General features: G+C 51.0%; 2 protein-coding genes across 3 annotated transcripts; both read right to left on the reverse strand.

Annotated features, from left to right (window-relative positions):
• Positions 1 to 610: 610 nt before the first annotated feature.
• On the reverse strand, positions 611 to 1,784 carry SPAAR (small regulatory polypeptide of amino acid response). Its single transcript, XM_058694952.1, has one exon. The coding sequence runs from the start codon at positions 1,778 to 1,780 to the stop codon at positions 1,553 to 1,555; it is 228 nt and encodes a 75-aa protein (XP_058550935.1). The 5' UTR covers positions 1,781 to 1,784; the 3' UTR covers positions 611 to 1,552.
• Positions 1,785 to 1,996: 212 nt separating this feature from the next.
• On the reverse strand, positions 1,997 to 6,924 carry HRCT1 (histidine rich carboxyl terminus 1). 2 transcript variants are annotated; one of them, XR_009251610.1, is made up of 2 exons: positions 6,509 to 6,924; positions 1,997 to 2,098 (listed from the first exon to the last, which is right to left on the reverse strand). XR_009251610.1 is itself a non-coding variant. In XM_058694951.1 (1 exon), exon 1 carries the CDS (start codon positions 6,922 to 6,924, stop codon positions 6,583 to 6,585), a length of 342 nt encoding a protein of 113 aa, XP_058550934.1. In that variant the 3' UTR covers positions 6,125 to 6,582. The 2 variants fall into 2 exon arrangements, 1 of the variants encoding a protein (XP_058550934.1); XM_058694951.1 differs by lacking the exon at positions 1,997 to 2,098 and having other exon boundaries at positions 6,125 to 6,924.
• Between the last annotated feature and the right edge of the window lie 5,766 nt (positions 6,925 to 12,690).

Below are 12,690 nucleotides of genomic sequence, written 5' to 3' on the forward strand. Positions count from 1 at the left end.
ATGTCAAGGTCCTGCCTCATAATTTGACCTTTTCCTCTATCTAATCCTGCACTCTCCTCCTTCCCCTCATGGATAATGATCCCTATAAACCCCAAACTTTGTCTCCGTGTTCATTTGAGGAGAACACAACCTGCAACAGTTCCCTTCACTCAGTCTCTGGGTCCTCTTTGCAGCCTTCCACGTGCATCTACGAAGACCCTGCTTGGGGGCTTTCAGGTCCAGAGTGACCAAGACAAGCTTCCCAGGAGCTCCCGTTCCTGGGCAGTCAGTGCCTCTCCCTTCCCCGTGCTCCCCTGCTCCATCCCTCTCCACCAGCCTCTCCCCCTGGCCCCTTCCCCCTCTGCACCTCTACAGCCCCAAGCCTCTCTCTGAGAGCCCTTCCTGCAGCAGCCACAAGGCCAAGATGGCCTGTCTAGGTACCCGTAGAGGCCAGATCCCTGTCAGGGTCAGTTTTTCCCTCCTCAATAAGTAGGTCCTAGGAGAGGCATCCATTCAAGGCAGGATGGAGACGTATGAGCCAGGAGAGCCAGAAGTTTGCGCCCTTCAAACCATATTCTAAACCTGGCACAGCCTTCATTTCCTGCTACAGATAAAACAGATTTTCTATTAATGAAAACTGAGCATGTCTTTATTTGTGATGAAAACAAGAGCTTTGTTACATGCTCTCAATGTAACACAACATTTTAACGTATTTGGAATTATCTTGCAGCTCATGATTTTTCTATCATTCCTAAGTGATGGAAGTCACTTACATTCTCTGAGAATAGAAGTGATCTATAAGAATATAGTAAGAAAGTCTCAAAGTATGTTTCAAAGTCTTCTTTCTGGCGTTGCTGTTAAGAAAATATCTTGTACTTGCTGTGACTTTCTTTTTCCTCTTGATTCTTGACCTTGATTCTTTTCTGTTGATTCTTGAGACGTCTATGAAGGGGTATACATTTTCAATCATAAAATAAATCATGTGTTCCCAGGAAGCAGCCCTTTGGTTTCAGGATCTCAGGGCTGATTCAGGCAACTGGCAGGAGACAATTCTCGGCATCAGGTTCTTTGCAATGTGCACTTGCAAGTAACAAAATGACTCAATCAGAAGGGAGATAAAAACATAAAAATGTCTACTTGAGCTCGCTGTTTCTTCTGGTGGCAAGAGAACCAGTGTCACAGGCATCCCGGGGTAACCTGAGTGAACCAGCACTCTGTTTACAATAAATTCCAGTGACATCTCAGTCCCCCATGTAAATCAGAAGAGCTGGCTCACCGTGCAATCTGACACTGCCCAGCAGTCACTCTTCAGGCCTCTCCTAAGCCCCATCCTGTGGGAAGGGTCCGGCTGAGCTCTCAGGGGTCCAAGCTGAATTCCGTCTGGTCCCACCGCTGCGGATCTCCCAGGCTGGAGGGCACAGCAAAGTGAGATGGGATGGGACGGGGAGCTTGCAGAATAGAGGCAGGGAAGGACAGGAATGCAGCATTGGAGGAGTAGGACACCGGGGAAGGCTCGCTCGGTGACGAGTGAATCTGACCCACCAGCAGAACAAATCCTGGGGACTGTCAGGCCTCACATGAAGGTCCAGAAGTCCCGGGCACCCACCACTGGTTGGGCATGGTGACCTGGCCCCGTGAAGAAAGAAGCCTCCTGGCAAAACGTGGCCACTGTAAAGCTGTGGCCGGGGCCCCCCTGAGGATCCTGGGTTCTTGAGTCACAGCTGAAGCAGCACAGGATGCAGGTGATGGCTACGGTGACCACAAACAGCACGGCCACCACTCCGATCACTGCTGTTTCCATGGCCCCACGTGGCAGATGACCGGCTGAGCCCTAGCTCCCCATCCAAAACAGGGTGCCCTTGGTGGTGGCAGGCACTCTGCCCTTCCAGCCGCTCTCCTTGTGGTCTCCTAAGTGGATGCTGGTCTGAGGCCCTGGGTCACGGCCCTTCTGGGCCATGGGGCACCCCGCATGGTGCTACTCAGACCTCAGTGGGTCTCTGTTATTGTTTTCTAAGCCTCTGGTCTGGATTCCAAGAACTGTGGTCAACTCCGCTGGCGACTTCTGGAAGAAGAGCTGTCCTGAAAGATGTGAGCACAAGACTTCCTGGACTTGGAGGGGCTGGAAAGAAGGAACAGAAGACTTCGCTCAGAGAGAACATTGCCAACCCTGCCCCCTGGTGACGCCTACAGATTTCAAGAGAGTTTGTCTTCTCAGACAAAAGACAAGATACTCCGCCTCCTGGGGACCCCGGATGAGCCTGGGCTCCGCCCCTAGAAGAACCTTGGGCCAGTCCTTGAATCAGCCTATCCGATGCCTCCTGAGCTCCTGGACCTGAGCAGGGGCAGGAACGCAGGTGGGGCGGAGGCACTGCCAGGTCGCCACAAGGGCCATGGGGCCTTTGGCAGGGGGCTGTGGTCCCTTTCACTTGGCATCCTTTTCTGCATGGGGTGGGAGAGCGCTTTCTAGATAGGGCAGGATCCAAACCCCTTCAGTGATTCACTATGGGGCTCCTTCACCCTGTGGTTCCTGTTCCAGGAGAAGCCGTCTTCTGCATGGCCTCCCCCCTCCCCAACCCTCCTTGCTGCCTGCTCACACTCGGATGCTGTGAAAACTTACCCTGGGCTTCTCCAAGCGACAGAGCCGGCAGTGGTGCCATGGCCTCCTGACCTGGGGGCCACCCCAGGGGCCAGGCCACAGCACACTCATCCCTGGGCGCTGCAGCCTTGGTCCTGCTTGGGACAAGGCTCCGAGATGTCTGAGCAGCTCTGAGAACTTCCTGGATTCCTTCCTCCAATTGTGAGTGTGGGCCCAGGACCTGCACAGCTGCCTGCCCCCTCCGTGACTGCACTTACCCCACCCCCCCCCCACACACCCACACCATTGCAGCCCCGGGAGGCAGGCTCTCCTCTTAGCCCATCCGGGTGAGGGGCCAGCCGGGCCAGGCCACCCAGGAAGTCTGCCAGAAGGGCTGCCTCCTGACCGCCACCCGGTCCCGGCTCTTCCACAGCTAACCGCCTGAGACGACCCCACTTCCAGAAAGGAGGCTGGATTGCCGGTCCCACTTGACCCAAACTCTGAGAAACAGAGCAGTGAGGAACAATGCTTCCAGGTACCAGGCACAGGGTTTCTTGAGAGTTCTCCAAGGCCCCAGTGAATTTTCTTTAGTACCAGTTTTAGGAAGTTGCTAAGTGCAGGATGAGAGAGCAACTATTTGGACTAAATGAGGCCTGTCATGTTCTCACTCTTCCCTTTTCCAGGATGAGCTCCGGGCTCTTCCTCTGCATGAACAGCATTGGGCAAGCCGGGCCCATAGCAAACCTGGACACCTCAGATTATTTGTGTTAAGTAGGGCAGCCAGAGCAGAAAGGAAACACGATGCGCCAGTCTGGGGCACATGGTTTCAGACTGAATCACCAAAATCAACTCGCCAGTTCAGGAGACAGAGGGCACCAGAGGAATCCGGTTTCAAACTGAATTATTTGTTCTTTGAATTCTCGTTTGCCTGTTCTTTGTGGACGCATGTAGTTGGAGGCCACCCATTGTAGATGTGTGTTTTTCAGCATTTTAAAACTGGAATAAAGGACAATTGCTCAGCCCTCTTGTCTTCTGCCTTGGATGGGTTTCCTTATCTGTTTCTGAGATTGGGGCCCCTTCTCTGATTCGCCAGTAAACTAGGCCTTCTGATCCATTCTGACAACAGACATTCAATAGCTGAACACAGGCTGTGTGGCGCAATGAGAGGGCCCCAGGGATATTGTGAGGACAGGTCCAGTCTGCTGCGAAGGCTCCTCAGGGTTGCATATGATGTCACACCCGCAGTCTGCAACATGGAATGACCAACACGGCATCTCAAGCCCAGGGCACAAGGAGCCATCCTTGATGAAGATGGACAGGGTGCACTTACTTTCACCACAATGCCCACTCAGTTCAGGGTCCTTGCCTTCAACTATCCCCCAACAGCCCTGTCCCGTGATTTAAGTGGCAGCAGCATTATCAGGCGAGTTGGAAAGATCAAGACAGCCATACATGTTTACTACTGCTCAGAGACGTTTGTGCTAAGGGCTTTTTTCTGGGTATCTTCTCCTTTTCTTGTGACTATTGTAATCCTGTGATATACAGCCCCTGACCATGGACCCCAGATGCCGTGGGACTTCCCAAGATAACTACCATTTAGATACATATGTGTCGCCCACAGCCACCATCATCAACTGATCAGAAAAAGACACATCCCTTACTTTCCCTTACATTAGAAGGGCAAAGATGATGGCAGACATCCTAAAGCAGAGAGAATAGAGCTCCCCCAGAGACTCCAGGCCACATTTAGGAAAGGCAGGCCATCTTAGACTGACACAGGGCTACATAAAGAGATGAGGGAGAGGGGACGTCCAAGCCAGCAGGCCCACCCACGTCCATCTGTTAAATGTTTCCCACTTTTCAGGCCCCCAACACTGGGGATGGAGGGGGAGCACAGACCCCCTCAGCAAGGACCCCAGGAGCTCAGAGGCCTAATCCCCTCAAGGTCCTACTGCCATACTTGGTGTCCCTCAAGCCCCAAACTTCTGGCAGCGGTTATTCTGATCATATTTACTTTCCCAGAGAGCATGACATTCTGAGAATTTTTCCTGAGCATCTGTTGTGTGGGCTGGTTCTGCACTGGGGGCAGGGAGCCCTCAAAGTTTCTTAGATGCATGAGGGCAGGGGCCCTTGAATCCTGCCATAAATCTCTGGGGAAGAGACAGATGTGTTCAGTGTTCCACCAGAAATATAAAAATAAATATGAATAACAAATTGGAAACCCATAGGAGGGAGCAACAAATTCTTCTTGGGCAAAGACACAGAGAGGGGAAAGTACGAGGTGTTTTCTGGGGCCAATGACCAGAGCAGTGTGGATAGGACAAAAGGAGCAAGGGACAGGGACCAGATCAGGGGCCTTTAATAACCAACCAGGAGGCAGGGACTTCACCCCTAGGGCTATAAAGGAGTTTCGGCAGATCCTGCAGGCCACGGTGCAGAGATGCTTCAAAAAGGGACAGGGCTGGACGTGGGCAGGAGTCCAGATTGGCGGGGTCGGGGGAGGACAAGCTAGGACAGACTCGGGAATGCTGGAGGGGAGGCAGATTTGAAGGACACTGCAGAGATAAAATCAGCAGTACGTGGTGACCCGTGACCTACATTCCCAGCCCAGAAACCTAGCACGGCTGTCAGTGTGGATTTGCCTCCCTCTCCCCCTTACACCTCCAACCCTCACAGAGAATCCACCAGGAACTAGAAAAGAAACAGGATGTTCTGTTCCAGTGAGTCACAGGCCCCTGACTTTCTGGCCCATTCTCGAGCCCCTCCCCACCACCTCTCCTGGCCCCTAAGGCTCTCCTCTCTCTGCTTCCCACCCAAGCCCAGGCTGAAGGCCTCAGGACAAGATTTCCTTCCTCCCTGTGGAATTGTGCCAGCTATTCATGGGGTATGTGGAACATGCCTCCAGACTTTGGCAAGAAGAGGTCTCTGCTATCGATCCATTTTAGGGAAGAGGAAACTGAGATCCTGGGGAGACAAGCACTCTCCCAAGGCCACCCAGCACCACCTCCTCCAGTTTAAAGAACCTCCCAGCCCCTCTGCTATACACAGGCACCAGTGGGTCCGGGAGCTGGAGCCTCAAGGCTTGGATAAGAAACCCTGATCGAGTTATCAAGGACACACTGAATTCAACACAGCTCACAGACTGGGGCTTCTGCAGGTCCCAGGGTTCAGTCTGCCCTGGAGATGCACTGGAAAGAGCACTGGAGAAAGAGCCCTTGGTGACCAGCCTGGGTGGCCTCACCCCTCTTCTCTGAGCCCCTGTACTGTCCCACAGAAGCCCAAAGCCCCCCTGGTACACAGAGAGCCCTCTCTAGGCAGGGCTGCGTGCAAACCCCACGTCCTCCCTCAGAGCTTAGGCCCCAAGCTTTTCTCTCCTACTGCCCTTGGAGCACCACAGGGCCTGCCCAGTTTCCCCCAGGGCACGGCCAGCCCTCAAGCAGCAGGCAGAAGCTGCCAGTGCCAGGCACTCACTTCTCATCAGAGAAGGATGTTCCCAGGGCATTGCAGACACATGCCTGGCGGCTCGATCCTTCTCTCCCACTCGAGCTGTACGATCAAGAGCCTCTTCACAAAAGCTTCCTCGTAGTTTTTATTTTCTTGTATTAAGGCACCAGTGAATTGACTTGCAGCCTCATACTGTCTTCTCCAAACACAAGGCATTGCTGTCCCCTCCCAGCTACGCCCCTGGCCAGGGCCTGAGTAAATCAGAGGACAGCACTTCAGAGAGCACGGTACATCTTCTGTGCATCCACATGCACTGGTGTCCCCTGGGAGTTACAGTCATAGGCAGGGTCCATCCCCAAAGGACCATCTCTGCTCTCAACTTGTTACCTTCCAGTGTGCGCAGGGCCACCCCTGTGCTCCTCGCTTCTCTCCTTATAGTACCGTGGGGGGGGGGGGGGTAGTATGCAAAAGAAGCCAAGCAGGACCCAGGGCACAGTACTCAGTGTTTACCACAGAGAGGTGCCCTTCTGCACAGGAGCATGGGGGTCCACGGGAGGGCAGGCAGTGGCTGCCATTCACAGGCGTCAGTGGTGGCCTCGGTGGGCATGGAGGTGGGCTTGGTGGTGGGCTTGGTGGTAGAGGTGTCGGTGGAGGCGATGGTGGTGGAGGCCCACGTGGTGCGTGTGAGACACGTGGCCAGGATGACGGAAACAGTGAGCGTGTCCCGGGTGGGCCCGGCCCGGGAGGAGCCAAGGCTGGGCCCACCGGACTCGGTTTCTCCTCGCGGCCGGGCGGTTCCTCTCCACGTCATGGTCCCGCTGTCCGTGGTACAGGCAGGTGGCCAGCAGCAGCACCAACAGCAGAAGAGCCACGACAATGCCTGTGATCAAGCCCGCGAGGGTCGTGCTTCCCAGGAGGCCTAGCATCTGGAAGCTGGACAGTCCTTCCTCTCGGCAGCTCCCTGCTGCTGCCTCCCCTTCGGCGGCCTCTGCTCAGCCCTCACACTCACTGGACTTTGTTGCCTCAGCTCCTGCGGGCTGGAGAGCAGCCAGGGAATGTGGGTGCAGCCTCTTTGGGCTGGAGCTGCCCGCCAAGTAAGAGGTCAGGCGACTGTTAACTCTGGGGAGGTCCATGGGGAGGCTGGGTGGGGACAGAGGAACTGTCAGGAGGGGCTGTGGAAGGAAGAACCCTGAGGCTGAAGACAAGAGGTCCCGGCCCCCCCATCCCTGTCACCTGGCCAAGCAACCAAACCGGCCCCTTCCCCTCCCTGGCCTCCGCTCCCTCCTCTTTTAGACAGGACAGCATAGCAAGTAAGAACATAGGTTCTGGAACAACACAACACACTAGTTCTATGACTGTACACAAGTTGCTTGACCTCTTTGTGCCTCCGTTTCCTCATCTGTAAAATGGCTAATAAGAGTAACTTTCTGGGGCACCTGAGCGGCTCAGTCGGTTGAGGCTCTTGCCTTTGGCCCAGGTCATGATCCCAGGGTCATGGGATTGAGCCCCAAGTCAGACTGTGCTGAGTGTGGAGTCTGCTTGAGACTCTCTCTCCCTCTGCCCCTCTCTCCTGCTTATGTTCTCTCGCACTCTCTCTCTCTCTCAAATTAAAAAAGAAAAGAAAGAAAAAAAGAGTACCTTCCCCCATACATATGGTTTTCTAAGGATTTGAGCAGTTAAGATTATAAAGCACTTAAACCAGTCCCTGACACATGTTTGCCATCAATATCGCAGTGGAGTTTGGGCTGGGGAGACCTCAGCATTTGAGAGCCTCTGGCTCTCTGTCCTGCTGCCGGAGTCCTCCAGGACAAGGGCGGGCCCTGTGCAATGAATTGTCCTGTACTTCCAGAGCTCAGTGAGGCACTGCGGGCAGATTCATCATTGAGAGAGCCAGATGCTGTCTCTAGGTCTTCGGTGCCCAGTCTGGGAGTTACCCGTGCTGCAGGAGGCAGGGAGGGGGCTGCTGAGCTCAGAGAGGCCAGGCGCCATCCCAGCCTCCTGGTTCCCCATTCAACAGTCTTGACTGGCCATAAATGGCAGGCTTCTGGCTCCGTCCCATACCTTCTGAGCAGCAGAAGTGACATACCATTCCTTACTGGTGGAGAATTTACAGAGCAGGCCGGACCTGAACAGCCACAGACTCCCCTACCCCTCCTGGTCCCAAATCCCCTCTGTTCATCCTAAACAAGTACTGTCCATTTGGCTCACGTGCCTCAGGGCTGGGCACCCGATATCTCCCTGGGGAGCCCCTTCTGCTGTGGGTTTGTCAAGCTGTCCTCAAAGCTCCTTTTCACATGCGGCTCTCTGTCTCACCCTATGAGACCACAGATGTCCAGGGACCCTCCACAGTGAGCGCCCCACCGTTTCTATCCTTCCCTGCTGTGTGCTCATCTCTCTACCACCTGGAGGAGTGTTTTCAGCAGCCAGCCTCTGTGTGACCTTACGCAAGCCCGTCCCCTGACCCAGCCCGGTTCCTCCTCTGGAAAAGTTCCAAGGCAAAAGGTGACCTCCGGGGACTTTTCCTCTCAGACCTCAATGAGATGAGCTCTCTCAGGGAGGCCTCAAACCCTTAGTGAAAACCCTCTCTGGATGAAAACGTCAAACATTCCCTTCAACCAAATTGGGCTCAGGGGGCAGCAGGTAATGAGTCCTGGGGCTTTTGCCCTCAGAGTGAAAGCCAATTCAACTTTTAATGATGCTGGAGTGAGAGCTCCTTCCTATGGCTTCCAGGGCCCTGGGGGCCCAGCTGCCTTCCCTCGGGGCCTATTAAGGAAGGAAGTCTGCTGGAAGGAAGAGGAGGAAGGCAACAGAACTTTCTCCTTCTCTAAGGAGACTCCCACTCCACACCAGCCACAGATGGGGCAGGACCCTGCAAACTGCAGACATACAGAGCTTCAGTCAGCACAAAGCACTCTTGGAATCACCCAGACCCAGCCCTCACTGAGAGTTAGAGAAATTGAGGCCAGAGAAGGGAAGGGACTTGCTTAAGTTTTCCCAGCTTTGTGGGCTATTCTGTACAGCAGGTAATCAAGACAGCACTATTCCTAGAGTGAGGGGGGCATCCAGAGTGAGAGTCTGAGATCAGCTGGTGATCTTCTACAGAGATAACCGGGAAAGGGCTATACAGATGTGAATGAATCTGAACTCCCCACCTCTCTATCTCTCTCTCTCTTTCTCTCTCTCTCCCTCCCTCCCTCCCTCACTCTCTCACACACACACGTGACATTTGTTTTCTTAAGTGCAGGGTCACTTCCCATCTGGACAGAAGATAGGATCCCAGAGTGGGTGTTTGATTAGATGCTGAGCACTCGGGGGAAGGTATAGAGACCACAGTCCTCTGGGACTGCAAAAGTGACTGAGACCTTCTTGGAGTCCCAACTGAACACAAGGGTTTGCAGGGCTGATGGCTTTAGAGGAACGTGAGACTGTGTCAGAAAAGCTCTTGTGTAGCACTATGGTTGTATTTCTCTCATGGGGTTTGGACTTCTGCACCCCGCACAAGCTACCTTCCTAGCTGAGGGACTGGAGTTTCAGACTATACAGCTGAAAGATCAGCCTTTTGGAGTTCCTATCATTTAGCTTCATGCCCATTCTTTCCAGAGTGCACAGATTTATGCATTCACTCACATATCTGTGCACCCTTGTAAATTGCTCTGTAGGTAAACTCATGCACCGAGAATTGTGTGTGTACACATACTCAGGCACATATTCATGCACATATGCATGAGTGCATACAAGTTCCATACAAGCTCACAAACTCCTGCGTGTACAAGATACAAGTGGTTCTTGGCTGTCCCAAGAGAGCAACCATTGTTTTCAGCGCTTTGGTAGCACCACCTAGTGGTGAAACTGTAAAAAATCAGTTTTGTATTCTGATTTTTTTTTTTTTTTTTTTTTTTTTTTTGGGACAGAGAGAGACAGAGCATGAACGGGGGAGGGGCAGAGAGAGAGGGAGACACAGAATCGGAAACACGCTCCAGGCTCCGAGCCATCAGCCCAGAGCCTGACGCGGGGCTGGAACTCACGGACCGCGAGATCGTGACCTGGCTGAAGTCGGACGCTTAACCGACTGCGCCACCCAGGCGCCCCTGTATTCTGATCTTTGTTTATAGATCATAATTTGAATCCATTTACTTAACTCCTCTCTGTTCCAGATTCTGGTCTGGAAATTTTAAGGAATTTCCATAAGATATAGTACAAATGAAACCATATTGATGGAGGCACTGACTAAGGAAGGGTGTCTCTGGGAGGTAATGAAGGGTATGCCCCAGCAGAGCCTCCCCTAAGACCTATGATAGACAGCCAAGACTAGGAATGAGGGTGAGGTGGGCACTGGCAAAAAACAAGTTGAGTGACTTTAGGTATTGCACGAGTGGCTGCTCTCAGAAGAAAGGCCAAGACTCAGCTCATCTTTTGTTCTGCACAAAAAGCAGGATATTGGCCAGCATGTTCCTAACTTGGCTTGCTCATGCCAGTTAGAGAAGGGAGATACTCCTCTGCCTAACCGTGGGTGGCCTTAGTAAATATTGAAAAGAAGTTGCCAAGAACAGCAGCAAACCTTTCTCCTCTTCTCAGGAGCTCTCCCTGCCCTAATCATGGCCAAGTAGACCACCCCCAACCCCAATCTAAAAAACTAAATCATAAACAACCAGGCTCTTTTTTCTTCTTTCTCCATTTGCCTTACACCAACATGCTTGAAAATAAGCTACAGAATTTTTATAGAACTATTTCAATTACAATACCAAACAAACATCAGTCTAGGTCCCTCTTTAAAGCAAGCAAATAGGGTCACCTGGGTGGCTCAGTCAGACAAGCATCCGACTCTTGATTTTGGCTCAGGTCATGATCTCACAGTTTGTGGGGATCAAGCCCTATGTCTCACTAATAGTGCAGAGCCTGCTTGGGATTCTCTCTCTTCCTCTCTCTCTGCCCCTGCCCCACTCACATGTATGCGCACTCTCTCTCTCAAAATAAATAAACTTTAAAAATAAATGAATAAATAAAGTGAGCAAATAGAGAAAAATTGCTAGATATATGAAAAAAGATATCAAGTATTGTACCTTATTACCAAGGTTACTAGAATCTAAAAAATGGAGAAATAGTAAAATCCCAAAATTTATATTCTAAATAATATTCAAAAGCCAATCCATACATGAATTTGGGAAAATACTCAAAGCAGAAAATGTACTCTCAGATTAAAAATCAAATCAGGAAAGATTGCTTTGAGAACCATCCTCATAAGTCTCAGGGGAAAAAAAGGAATAAAGAGAGAAAGAGAGGGAAGAAATGGCCAGGAAATCAAATATGCTTATATAGCAGACATTCTAGAAGTAGAGAACAGAGCCCATGGAGAAATGATCATTAAAGAAATAAAGAAGGGCACCTGGGTGGCTCAGTTGGTTAAGCATCCAACTCTTGATTTTGGCTCAGGTCATGTTCTCACAGTTCATGAGTATGAGCCCTGCGTCGAACTCTGTGCTGACAGTGCAGAGCCTTCTTGGGATTCTCTCTCTCTCCCTCTCTCTCCGTCCCTCCCCCCATCCCCTCTCAAGATAAATAAACTTAAAAAAAAACTTCCCTGAGCTGAAGAATTCCATCTTTAGATGAAAAGTTACCCTGAGTACTAGGCAGACTATTTGAAGAAGCCAGAGCAAGCCATCTAGGTACACCCAGGTGAAATTTTGACATTAAAAATGTGATGTAAAAAAAATATATAAAGGAACTCAAATGTTACAGTCATTATGTAAATAGTCTGGCAGTTTCTTACAAAACTAAACACATGCTACCATATGATCCAGCAATCACACCTCTTGGTATTAACACAAAGTAATTTAAAACTTATGTTCACACAAAACCTGCATACAGATGTTTATAGCAGCTTTATTCTTTTTTTGTGTTTATTTATTTTCGAGAGAGAGCACAAGCAGGTGGAGGGGCAGAGAGAGAGATGGAGACACAGAATCTGAAGGCGGCTGCAGGCTCTGAGACAGCTCAGAGCCCGACACAGGACTCAAACCCACAAACTATAAGATCATGATCTGATGTGAAGTTGGATGCTTGGCTGACTGAGCCACCCAGGCACCCCAGCAACTTTATTCTTAATTGCCAAAACTTAGAAGCAACCAAGATGTCCTTCAGTAGGTGAATGAATAAATAAACTAAGGTACATTGAAACAGTGGACTATTATTCAGCACTAAGAAGAAATAAGCTATCAAGCCATTAAAAGACACGGAGGAAATCTTAAATGCATTTTAGCAAGAGAAAGAAGACAATCTGAAAAAGCTACATACTGTATGATTCCAACTATATGATATTCTGGAAAAGGCCAAACTATGGAGACAAAAGAATCAGTGGCTGCCAGCGGCTAGAGAGGAGAGAGGAACGAATAGGCGGAGCACAGAGGCAACAGTGCCATTGCCAGTGTTTAGGGCAGTGAAACTATTTCGCAGGCACTATCCTGGTGAGTACATGTCATTATACATCAGGAAAGCCCTTACAATGTACAACACCAAGAGTTAACCCTAATGTAGACTATGTACTTTGGGTGACTCTGATATATGGATGCAGGTTCATTGATTATAACAAATGTACCACCATGGTGCCAAATGTTGACAGTGGTGAAGTCTGTGCATATGTGGAGACAGGAAGTATGTGGGAGATTTCTGTACATTCCACTCAGTTTTGCTGTGCA

The sequence above is a fragment of the Neofelis nebulosa genome, chromosome 12 (assembly GCF_028018385.1).
Source record: "Neofelis nebulosa isolate mNeoNeb1 chromosome 12, mNeoNeb1.pri, whole genome shotgun sequence".
In the NCBI taxonomy this organism is placed as follows: Eukaryota; Metazoa; Chordata; class Mammalia; order Carnivora; family Felidae; genus Neofelis; species Neofelis nebulosa.